We start from the raw sequence: 12,887 nt of genomic DNA, 5'->3' as shown, positions 1-12,887 counted from the left end.
GGAAACAAAACCTTAAATGATTGTGATCATTTAAACATTTGATGAAATCTAATCAAAGGAAATCAGTGGTATTATTTACAGAACTTAATAGTGAAAGAGGTGACAAAAAGGCTTCAGTTTTGTTAGGGCTTTGATTTCATTTTAAATCCATGGACAAAAATCTTGGCAACGCAAAAGAAAAAAAAAAATCTGATGTTCAGAACTGTGCGTAGGCCCAAATCCACTCACGTTTTTCATTTTTTTTAACATCGGTCAACATGAAATTGAACGTGGATGCTCCTCCCTGTCTCCTCCCTCAAGTAGATCCGTTTGAATTTGATAACGAGGATAAATATCCATGAAAAACAGCTCATCCAAACAAACAGCAAAATTGAAAAATAAGAAAATCCTCGCCGTATTAGGGCCATGCAGGAGAGAAAATATTTGAGAGAGGAAGATTTTTTTTTATTGTGCACTTCGAGAGAAAAGTCGAAATGTCGAGATTAATGTTGAAATACAATTTCAAGAATAAAGTCGAAATTTCGTGAATAAAGTCGAAATTTCACCTTTTTTCTCAACATTTCAACTTTATTCTCGAAGTTGTACTTCAACATTAATCTCGACATTTCAACTTTTTTCTCGAAGTGCATAATGAAAAAAAAATCTTCCTCCTCTGAAATATTATTTTTATTTTTCTCCTGCCTGGTCCTAATACTCTTCCGTGCTCCTGTCATAAGCTGAGGCCGGGAAAAAATGACTGATCCGGTGGTATTTCCTCCAATTTACGTCGTAAAAGAAAACAGTGTAGTGTGCTGTGGTTGTGTTGACCGTGGTGCATCATGGGTGTTGCTGTTCCCTGCTTTGTGTGTGCAGTTCAGTGCAGGGCTGTTGGTTTATTGTGTTTGTACAGGCTTGTGAATGTTTATGTTCAACTGTAGTGTAGCGTTACACTCGGTTCATTTTCATATTTTAGGAGTTGACACTATAAATGAAGATGGAGGGATAAAAACTGGCTCCTAATGCCACTTGTTGTAAAAAGTAATTGTCCTCTTTTCTGAACTCAAATGTTTCCTGCAACACATTATCTACCTGGATTTACAGAAGTGCATCAGTGCAGGGAGTGAGAGTGTTTTCTTCAAGCTGTGATATTGTGAATCCGGTTTGTTGACATGAAAATCGACATGAACATGTAAAAACCATAAAATTAAAGAACATAAAAGCGCCTCCGTCAATCAGAGACTGGCCTCCATCATCGGAGAAACACTTTCTGAAACAATATTTGGTATGGAAGACATGGATTTTTCAGATCAGCAACCAAACCGTTGGTGACATGTTTGATTTATATTAAAAAGACATTAGGGAACCGGTTCTTCGCTGCTAATAAAAAGGGCGCTGGTGAGGGATGACAGGGATGTCCGCCCTGTCAGCATGTCCCGCTGAAAGCGTCTGGGACAGGTTCAGCGGACATCTAAAAGGATCCTCTTCCTGACCTAAATCAGCTGATGATGCAACCATCATCCCTGAAACGCTCCCTCCAACCTCTTCACACTGCAAAAACTCAAAATCTTATTAAGTATATTAACTTAAGTATATTTGTCTTATTTCTAGTTAAAATGTCTCATTTTAGTCAAAAGAAATCTCATTACACTTAAAACAAGACTCATCACTGGAAAAAACAACAATTTTCACCTGTTTCAAGTAGATTTTCACTTAAAATAAGTAGAAAAATCTGCCAGTGGAACAACATTTTTTTTACTTGTAATGAGAAGATAAATCTTGTTTAATTTTTTTTTTTTTACATTTATCGTATTTTGAATATTCTCTTTTTGGGGGGACCTGGAGGGAGGGGCGTTGGCCAGGAGTGCGAGGGCCCGATCAACGCTGCTTGCAGCTTTAATTCTTGAAATTGTATTTCTACATTAATCTCAACGTTTTTACTTTTTTTCTCAAAGTGCACAATAAAAAAAAAAATCTTCCCTTCTCAAATATTTTTTCTCCTGCATGGCGCTAATACTTTTCCGTATTTTAGAGCTAATCTCATGTGACTTTTTCTTAATATGATCATCCAACACTGTCTTCTTGTGATAATGAGAGTTCATCTCATTTCATGTGATGGACATCGTTGCGTTTACGTGTTCATGAGACAGAAACAGAGTTTACTGTGGATCTAGGTTGTGGTGATCACTTTAAGGCATAATGTATGTAGGAAATTAGGTCACATGTGCTCTTTTGCTCGGTTGTAAATCAAAAGTGTTAAAACATGTGAATTTTCTTTCTTTTTTTCCTCCAAATCTGTCTTCATGTAAACCGATGTGGAGGAGCATATTTTGGTGTTTAAAAGCCAGGTTTACTGCTTTGTAGTTGGGCAACAGGCAGAATTTAAATGTGCGCGGCGGTATCCACAAATCCACGCAAATTGGTTTTTGAACATCCAAAACTTAAGCACTTGATACAATCAATCGGTAAAAATGATTTTTTGGGTTTTTTTTTTTACAACAGATATGTCATATCTACGACGGAGTATTAGGGCCAAACTAAGACAAAAAAAAATTGGAAATTATGGGAATAAAGTTAGAGTTCTCATAAATTACGACTTTATTCTCGTAATATTACGACTTTATTCTCACAACATTTACTTTATTTCTGTAATTTTACGACTTTATTCTCATAATAGTATGACTTTATTCTCGTGAATTCCCATTTTTTTGGTATATCCACATGATTTAATTTTTTAATAAATTATGGCAATTTCTTTTTTTCATTGTTTTAAATGTATTATAGAGCCTCTATGTCCACAACAAAGGGAATGATTCTCTCCCCGCTGTCTCTGCAGCCTTGTTTAGACACACCTCCCATTTAAATGAATGGGAAGTGTGTCCAAATGTTTCACTGGTGGTGCAGATCTAGCTTTTCTTCTGGCACCCACCTGCACATTAAACCCATCTTCTTTTATCACAGTTCTCAAAGACAAAGCAAAGTGAAGGGAAATGCAATCTGAAAGACTCACCGGGACAGGGCTGCACGTTGCAGTCCTGGTACTCCACAGGCGAGCCGCGGCAGGCCACCGGCGCGCTCTTCCCCTCCGGTCCGCCGCAGGTTCTCCGGCGAGTCCGGTAACCCTTGGCACAACTCTGAGAGCAGCTCGACCACGTCTCCCACGACGACCAGGCTACGCCAGCCATTCTCCCTACAGGCGTCTTCAAAAGCTCCTCAACAAGTCCTGCAGATGAAGAAGACATTTGAGGTTCAATTACAGACATGCAATGACAATGAAAGCTGCAAGCAGCGATGGACGGCCCTCCACCCTTGTGCATGTTCAGGCTGCAGTGGAAGCTTGTATGACTTGATGTAGATTCTTCAGGACTGGAGCCTCATCTATAAAGCTTGCTTGCGCAGAAAAAGCGCCTGAAAGTTGCGGAAGCCACTTTCTACGCAAAGCCTTGGATCTAAAAAGAAAAAACTAACCGAAAAATCTGCTTATCTTTACGGCAATCAGGACCCTCCCGTAAGAATTTACTTAAGACACGGGGAACTGGCGACGCAGGCTGTGAGGTGGTGAAATGAAGCCAGATTCATGTCATACTCTTAATAATGTCATCACATATCACAACATATATCAGACTTATAATAAAATAGTGCTGATAACGGAGCAGGCGGCGGCGGCGGGGGGGGGGGGGGGGATGTTTGCCGCTCCGAGCCCACTACTCCAGGCTGAAGAGGAAAAAAGAAAGTGTTCTGATTAAAATAAGGAAAGTTGGACTATATAACAATTGCGTTCATAAGGATAAAGTTTTAAAAAAAATAAAAATTAAAGAAATAGTCTCTTCTCCCCGCCACAATTACACGATTAATTCAAAAAGGGCAACTTCCTGTTCGGTTTCAGCCATGGCGCCAAGAGACTTTTCTTTAAGTTGTGACATGATACAGGTATGTACCGATTTTCGTGCATGTACGTCAAACCGTATTGTGGGGCTTGAGGCACAAAGTTTTTTAGGGGGCGCTGTTGAGCCGTTAGGCCACGCCCATTAATGCAAACCATTAAATATCAAATCTTTCGCCAGGCCTGGCTTGCGTGCAAAACCAAGGAAAATTCCTACAGATACAATAGGGCCTTCGCACTGTAAGTGCTCGGGCCCTAAATATAACTTTTAAGATGATGCAAACGATGCAAAGTGGAACTGATTTTCCAGTGAAACTACAGTATTTAACTGTGTTCCCTCTCACACTGTGGCTCTCATGCGTCCCTCACTTCTCTGCTGTCTGTTTCATCAGTGGCTGGAGTCGATGCCGAGCCCCGGGAGGCTGACGGGGGGAGACGGGGGGAGACGGGGGGAGACAGGTAATCGATCTGGGAGAAGGGGGCATGAAGAAGCCACCGGTGGAGACAAGTGGACTGTAGCTGCGTGAGAGTCCCTGACTAGTGTGTATGTGCGGCTACTGGACTGAGACTGTCACTAACATGATGTAGGGCGGCTAACGCGTCTAACAGGGAGGCTCTTTCAGCGTGTCACGCTCCTACTGGGAGAAATCTCTGTATGCTGCAGTCATCTTCTGTGCTGGTTCAGCGGTGACTATCGGCCTCTCTGTGGAAACCACTGCATGTGCCTCCACATTAATACTGTTGAAATCCTGCTGAAATTCAAAAGGTCATTGACTCAGTATTACCATTTTTCTTTTGTCTTCCTTTCAAAACGTAGTCGGCTGTAGTTTCAGTGAAAAATCTATTTTTACGGCTTTACTCATGCAGTTGATGGAGGTGTTTATATCCAATAGAAATGAGAGCATTCAACATTTTCTAACTTTAGTTACAACAGCATTTCCAAAACAGTTGGGACACTGCTTTGAATAAAAATAGAATGCATTGATTTGCAAATCTCATAACCCCATGTTTTATTTCCAGTATAACATGAACAAGTCAGCTCTTGAAACTGAGACATTTTGCCCTTTTTCAGTTTGATGGCAGCAACATAGCTTTAAAACGTAGGAATGGGAGCAACAGGCTGGAAGAATAGTTGGCACAAATCAAAAAATGGTTGCAGGAGCATTTGACAACTAATCAGGTTAATTGGCAACAGGACAGTAACATGACTGGGTTTACAAAGGGAAGGACCTTTTCAGAGAGCAGAGCAAAGGTTCAACAATCTGCAAAAACTGTCAAAAAACTGTGGCACAATTTCAGGAAAATGTTCCTTAATGTACACTTGCAAAGACTTTGAAGACCCATCATCCTGGTAACATTTTGTTTCCACTTCTGGAATATTGGTAAACCTATCAATTTGTCATCACATCTAAAACCCAGCCATACTCAACCTGGCTCTGCAACCAGATCTGTTGTGGTGTTCACTTTACTCTTCCAGAACCAATGCACTAAAGAGGCTACAATGTATAGAGCAGTAACATATTGGAATAAGTTTCCACCACATTTAACCATGATAAACAATAAAGCTAGATTCAAAAATAAATTAAGAAAAGCAGTATTTACACTGCAAAAACTCAAAATCTTAACAGGAATATTTGTCTTATTTCTAGTTAAAATGTCTAATTTTTAGTCAAAAAATCTCATTACACTTAAGAGTCATTACCAGAGAAATAACTTGTTATTTGAAAATGTTCACCTGTTTCAAGTAAATTTTCACTTGAAATAAGTAGAAAAGTCAGTGGGACAAGATTTATCTTCTCATTACAAGCAAAAAAATCTTGTTCCACTGGCAGATTTTTCTACTTATTTCAAGTGAAAATCTACTTGAAACAGGTGAAAATTGTTGTTTTTTCCAGTGATGAGTCTTGTTTTAAGTGTAATGAGATTTTTTTGACTAAAAATGAGACATTTTAACTAGAAATAATACAAATATTCTTGTTAACATTTTGAGTTTTTGCAGTGTAGCAAGGAAGTCGGTTTTAGTTAGTTGGTTTATTCTGAAATTCTGAGTGTGTAAAATGGAATATGTTTTGTCGTTTGGTTCTGGCTGGTTTCAACAATGTAAGGGTTGAGTTCCATTACATCTCAGATCATTTTAGTTTAGATGTAGTTACAGTATGTTTTAATTGTAAGGATTGTATATGATTGTTTTATGTGTGCAATGTTGGACCCCAGGAAGAATAATCTTCAGTGCAGTGAGGACTAATGGGGATCCATAATAAATAAATAAATAAATAAAATCATCAATAGTGTATAATATCAAAGGATTTAGAGAATCAGGGGGATTCTAGGTGCACGGGGGACGAGGGCGAAGGTCAAAACTGGATGCAGCACTGCATTAAAAACAGGAAATCCCTGCATGGGCTGGGAAACCCTTCTGGATTCCTATGTGGAGACACGGGTTCACCGTCCAATCCACAAATGCAGCGTCTGGCTCTATTATGCAAAGAAGAAGCCATCTGTGAACAGGAACAGGACCATCCAGCCTGTTATGAGCACTTAGTTGAAAAGCTGCATCCCTGATGGAATGGGATTACATTAGTCACATGGCTTCAGCACCTACTGCGTCCAGCACAACAGCCTGGTTTCACGGGAGAATTGTCCGCCTGCAGTCCAGGGCTTTCACCGATAGAAAACATTTGCTGCATCATGAAACGAAAAATCCAACAACGAAGGCATCAGACAAGAATGGGAGAACGTTCCTCTGCTGAAACCCAAGCGACGGGATCTCCTCTCTTCCCACACGTTTACAGGCGCTTGTTAAAAGAATAGGAGACGCTACACGATGGTACACAACTTCCTCTTCCAACTTTTTCAAGATGTGTTGTTGCCATCTCGTTCAAAATGAGCTAATATTTCCCATGAAATGGAAAAAATGTCTTACGCTGCATTCGCACAGGATTAAAATGATCTGGGGGCCTTTAGAAGCCTAATTTGTAATAATCACTGGAAGGTGTCATTTTAATCTGGGATTTGTAAAGAAGAATTCCACAGCAAATTACCTACCTTATTTCACCCAACACCTAGTCATGAGATCATCTTAATCCCGCCTGAATACACCTCAGTAATTCCTTTATGTGCGGGCTGGAATCTTTTTAAAAAGAAATTCCTCTCATCACCTTTTTTGCCTCTTTCCCGGTGTAATTGTGGCAATAGCGGAACATAGTGTGATATTATATTACAGTGTCAGCCTATATCCACCCTGCATAGTGTACCAATCAATCAACATTAAGCTTCACATGTGAGAGTGGATGCATCACGCATCGTGCAACTTTACATCTTTATCAGGCTCAAAGCCTCTCCGGCTGCACAAAACCTTTGGGGCTTCAACAAAAGCTCTGGTTAGTTTACAGTTACCATGACAACCTAAAACATAGGCATTCCCATTTTGTCACCTGTCAAAATGTGATGTGTCGTCACTGAAATCTAACTCTTGAGTGTCTGATCAGATGCTTTAAGTCAATTTTCACATTTAATGCTAAATAAAAGGTAGGCGTTTACTAAAATGTGAGACCTCCTAACTCCCAAGTCCCTTCCAATGTCTGTGAATTACAGTTAAACACAGACTTTGATTGGGCATTCATAAATAAGATAAATGCTAACGACTACCGCTGCACGGATGGTTTGGTTGATGACTAAGCAATCTGATTTTATACCAGTCATTACGTTCGCTAGATGGATAATCACACAACATGTCAGGCCCTCAAATCTAAATATTTAAGTCTCGGCCACATGGAACTTTATAAAAGTGTGTGAAGCACAATTTAAAAAAATTCCATTCATTTTCGGCGTGGTTACTAAAATCAGGTATTTCATTCCGGGGGTTACATGAACAGTACCAGCTGCAACAAAATAACTGCTGGTCATTTTGTCATGTACAGTAACTGTATACGCTGAAAAAAGTAAACCAACACTGTCCTCCGTCCATTTAATTTATTTTTTTCTCATTCTAATAGTTGAAGTTCTCTAATTTTATATCTATCGGTTAAATTTATTTTTTTAACTTTACTATATTATAACCTGACAACAGATCACCAGATAGATTTGTCTCATTTTGATCAAAGCATTTTTTTAGATTTAGTATTATTTTCGCATGCGCAGTCTTTACATTTTCTGGCGTTAATTTCAAAAATAATTTATATGAAATAAAAAGTTAAGCTGAATGAATTATTTATACTTAGTCAACACTAAAATATGAGGTGTGACAGATTACTCTTATTTCTTTAAGTTAAGCTATATGTTTTTCAGTGTAGTTTTATGGTAATTTGCAAGGCAAAGCGCAGCTCAAGACAAGATCAGGAATTAATTAGGAATTAATTTGAGCAGTCTTTTAAATTAAGGAAAGACGAGTGCATCCTCTGCCAAACATTTCTTCCTGGTCATTTTTCCCCTGCCATTTATACTAAAATGTAAACAAAATGCTCTGTCCTTCCAAGATCATGCTGTTCAGCTTCATATATTGATCATGTTGCCACTTTCTTAGATTGGTGCTTTTAACGTCACAGTGACTTCCAATCCCAGAGTGACAGCTGCTCCAGGCCAGGCTAAGACGTCTCTCACCCCGTTTGACCTACATCTATGAACACTAGCCCTCATTGATGAGTGCAGGTTGTTGTTTTTATTCTAATGAATAATAAGCAGCATCAAAATCACACATTTGAGATTAAAGCAGAAAATCTGGCTCTCTGATTGTGTTTAAGCATCACAAACAAGACAATTGTAATAATGCAGACCTCCCAAAAGAAAAAGAGCAGGTAAAAAAAAAAACTCAAAAGAGGGAAATGGTGAATTGATGACATTGAGGTATTGAAACATTGAGCACTTTATAATTAGAGCCAACAATCCAGTAGTGGCAGTTATATGAAAATACAAACCAAGCGTGAGACTAGCGCATTAAATCCAACCAGTTTTGTAACAGAATATGCAAAATAATGTCAACTATAGCAAGAGTAGTTAATTAAGGCTGTCGGTTTCAAGTATTTACATACAAACAGAGTTAGAAGGAGGCGTTCTGGTGGTGCTGAGTGGAAGAAATGCAAGTTTTCCCAAACTGTTTACACAATCCATCACGGAGGTATAACGTGAACTATGAGATAAATTGTTGTAACTCCTCTGAACTGAACTTCTTTCCGACTGCAGCTGTCCTCGTCAACAAGGACCCGGACCCCCGGACCACCCTCTCCCCCCTCTCCCCCCTCTCCCCCCTCCACCACAGACTGCTCCCCCCACTCCACTCTACATCACATTAACGCACATCCTCTGTACAGACTCATTACTCTGGCACTTTAGAACCAACATGTTGTACATTTTTTCTTTTAATATTATTTGTTCTTTATAGGGCTGTCAAAGTTAACGCGTTAATAACACGTTAACTTAACGTCCTCTTAACGCCGACAATTTTTTTCACGCATGATTAACATGTAGGATTAATTTTTATTTTTTTTTAAACGGGCATTCTATAACTTCTGGCGGTCGACGGCACCCGTTGCTTGGGGAAAGTATGGTAGACTACTCCGTGAAGTTTTTTGGAAAGCGAGGAAAGATGGAGAATGAAAAGGGACTTTTGAACAGCAAGTTCACTTTCAAAAAGATGCAGATGGTTCGCTGAACAAGACTAAAGTCATTTGCATGTGGATTTGAAATGAATTACCATGGAAGTACAATCAAGTCTCAAATACACTACAATACAGCCAAACACACGACCGATGTACAGAGCAAACCCCCCCCTCGTCAAAAACAGACAACGCTGGATAGCAGCTTGCAAGACATAAGTAAATGGAGAATGTAACAGACCAATGCACTTCTTGTACAATGTTTGTGATGCTTATGGTTCATTGTTTTACATTGAGCTGCTTAAAAAAACAAGGAATCTTAAATTAGTCTTTACAAGTGTAAAGTTGGGACTACATTGTGTTTGTATTTATAAAGGAATGTTACATTCAGGTCAAAAGCTTTTTTTTGTGGAAAGTTGAATAAACATTGGCATAAAGCAGCATATCTGCCCTTTCTCATGTTAACAGTATTAAAAACATTAAAAAAAATACCTTAAGGTAATTTAGAACAGCAAAAAATGTGTGAATAAATGCGTGATTAATCGCGAGTTAACTATGGACAACCTGCGATTAATCGCGATTAAAAAAATAATCGTTTGACAGCCCTAGTTCTTTTATATTGCACCAATCCCCACAACAAATTCCTTGTGGGTGTTAAACTACTTGGCAATAAACTTTTTCTGATTCTGATTCTGAACAGGTTTTAGGTCCTGATCTACTTACTATCCGTCTCGCACATGACCGTGCCGTCGTTTGGACAGAAGCGCGTCTCCACCTTCCTGCGGCCGATCTGCAGCTCGTGGGGGTCGGGGAGATGAGCGCGGCACATGTAGCGCGTCCTCTGCTCCTGCCGGGCTCCGCCCTGGGTCACGTTGACCGGCATCCAGGGCGTCCAGGGCGTGTTCCTCTTCACCTCGGGGCACGCCTCCAGGTTACAGGCTTTGTACTCCTAAAGGATGGAGAACGTTGGAAAACAGAGTCTGGTTAGTTGAACAAGCACACCCCGATTAATCATCAATCATTTACATATTTATCAATACGCATGTCAGTTGTTACTTTGTCCTGCTGAGCCACTTTAGGTCAAGCAGACAGTGTCTGCATCCATCTATTGCCATTATCTTCCTTCCCTCATAATTATTTTCTCTTCAATTAAATTAATTGTGGATAAACACATCATTTAAAATATTCTGACAGACGACAGGGACATGTTTTCGGTCCTAAGAAGATTTTAATTTGCCGTCAAACTACAAAATGTCATTGTTTAAGACAAGTATGCTTTTAGTATGCAAGCTGTGTTACGGAGGAAGAGGATACAAATGATTAATTAATTCACATTTACCTCAGCAGAAACTGAGGGTCATGGATTTGGACTCCATGTAACATTTACTAATCAGAACAGTTTGATTGCACGAGGTTTTTGATAGTTTTGGTTCTTTTCATGCCATATCCACTAGTTCTTTCTCTATTATGAACTCAATGAGCCTCCACCTTGTAAATCTGTGAGTAGATTTGCACGTAAATTACCTTATTAAAAACCTACTCCAGATTCATGAAGCCTGCTAAAACTTGGATTTGTTCAGAAGGGTGTTTGCATGTTTATTGATTGCTGATTGCTCGCAGGTTGACGGTGCACTCGTTCATGAGCAAACACCTGAACTCGGGGCTTGTCAAGGCGTTTCCTCCTCCTGAACCTGACACACGTTAGTAAAGACATGTCAGGAACCAACAAGCCACAGGCTTGGAGAGAGGTGACTGATGGAGACAGTTAACGCCATGTTTTCTGTCCAAGCGTTTAAAAGGAGATACCCCAAAAAAAACAACATTAAAAACCAAAAAAACTATTCATTCACAAAAAAAACCCATCCATCTCCAGACACTCTGGTCCTCTCTAGAGACAGCAGCCTCCACAGGAACCAGTAAACTCCAAAAGTAAGATTATAATATTATAATAGTCTTATATTGCTATGCATTGTGGCAGCCGGGTGCTTTCAACTCATATTTTCAGAAATGATGTGTAGGAATGAAATTTAAAAAGGCATCAAATTCCCTAAACCCTGTACCTTTTGTGTAGCTCTAATGGACCAATCTGCAGACAAAGGCAACTTTCAAAATGATTTATTGTAATATTGCATTTATTTATGCATTTTGTTTGCCATTGCTAGAAAAAAGGTTCAACTTCTTTGTTACAGATTACTTTTGTAATACTGTATTTGACCTGGTCTTTGTACGTTTTGACCGTATAGAAACATCATTCTCGTCAGTTGTGTGAAATAAGACCTGGAAACAGGCATTGTGGCATAGAATTGTCAAATTGGTTTAATTCACCATATGAATTGTTACAGATTACTTTTGTAATACTGTATTTGACCCGGTCTTTGTACGTTTTGACCGTATAGAAACGTAATTCTTGCCATTGTAAGAATGAGATGTACCTGCTGTAATCTACTGCCCTTACTTTTTAACAACTTGTGCTTTTTATTATTTTACCTCTTTTCTTATCATTTTATTTCATTTTATTTGTTATTTATGTTTTAATTGTGTCTTGCCGCTTTTAATGTTGATATAAAGCACTTTGAATTACCTTGTGTTGAATTGTGCTGTACAAATAAACTTGCCTGGCCTTTTAGACATTACGTCTCATGATTAAGTAGCTTGGCAGCACTGGTTGATATTTTATTATATTAAAGGAGCTTGAGGCCGGATTGTGGCAAGATTTATGAAAAAAATCTGTATACGTTTTAAGTTTTCTAGTAATAATGTCAGATGAAGTGTTCCAAACCAAAAGAATGAGCCCTCTAGTGTATCTCTCCTTTGCCTTGAACAGGCTGTGTGCTGCAAAATGTGCTGCAATTCGGTCCCGAATTTCCCGCGCTGGGCTGCAGATGTGACGTCACATGACGCTGCATGTGCGTTCTCCCCGTTCTCCAGTGCCGGCTTCACTGTTGGCTGCAGTACCCCCAACGGCCGTCGTGGTGAAGGGTGGATCTAGAGAGTCTCATTTCTTAAAAGGAGCGTCAAGCTCCTTTAAGTGGGGGGGGGGTCATGAACCGGGAGGCATTCAGGGGCCGTAGGAATCTCTGGCACTGCAAGGCCACACAACCAGCTCACCTTCAGGACACCATGGGTGTCGCTAGTCCATCAGCAGATTCAATCAAATTAATCAACCCACTCACATTCAACACAATCTGAAACTTAAATATGGAAAGTGATCGATTAAGACTAAATAAATTATAGTCCTAATTTATTCTCATGTTTAATAGACATGGAACAAATGTATCTCCATGTTGTAATGGAAATAACAGACCAAATAACATGTAAAAGGCTGTAAAAAGTTGATGATGACGAGCAATATTTATGTGTACTTCCTAAACTAAAGCAAGGTGTGTAGTTATTAGAGGAAGAAGCAGATTTTGTTCATACTTACAAAAGTGTATGCA

General features: G+C 39.3%; 1 protein-coding gene across 4 annotated transcripts in view; it reads right to left on the bottom strand.

The window, feature by feature from the left end:
• The window catches only part of sema5ba (sema domain, seven thrombospondin repeats (type 1 and type 1-like), transmembrane domain (TM) and short cytoplasmic domain, (semaphorin) 5Ba), a 310,185-nt gene that overhangs the window by 23,524 nt on the left and 273,774 nt on the right, over positions 1–12,887 (bottom strand). For all 4 annotated transcript variants that reach the window (XM_061723153.1, XM_061723155.1, XM_061723156.1 and 1 more), the window contains 2 exons: positions 10,174–10,399; positions 2,987–3,199 (listed from right to left, as the gene is read on the bottom strand). In XM_061723153.1, coding sequence (XP_061579137.1) covers positions 2,987–3,199; positions 10,174–10,399 — 439 coding nt within the window. The remainder of the gene's footprint in view (positions 1–2,986; positions 3,200–10,173; positions 10,400–12,887) is intronic.

Source organism: Cololabis saira, chromosome 6 (assembly GCF_033807715.1).
Source record: "Cololabis saira isolate AMF1-May2022 chromosome 6, fColSai1.1, whole genome shotgun sequence".
In the NCBI taxonomy this organism is placed as follows: Eukaryota; Metazoa; Chordata; class Actinopteri; order Beloniformes; family Belonidae; genus Cololabis; species Cololabis saira.
Note: the sequence above shows the minus strand (reverse complement) of the source record. Positions and strands in the feature narration are given on the sequence as shown.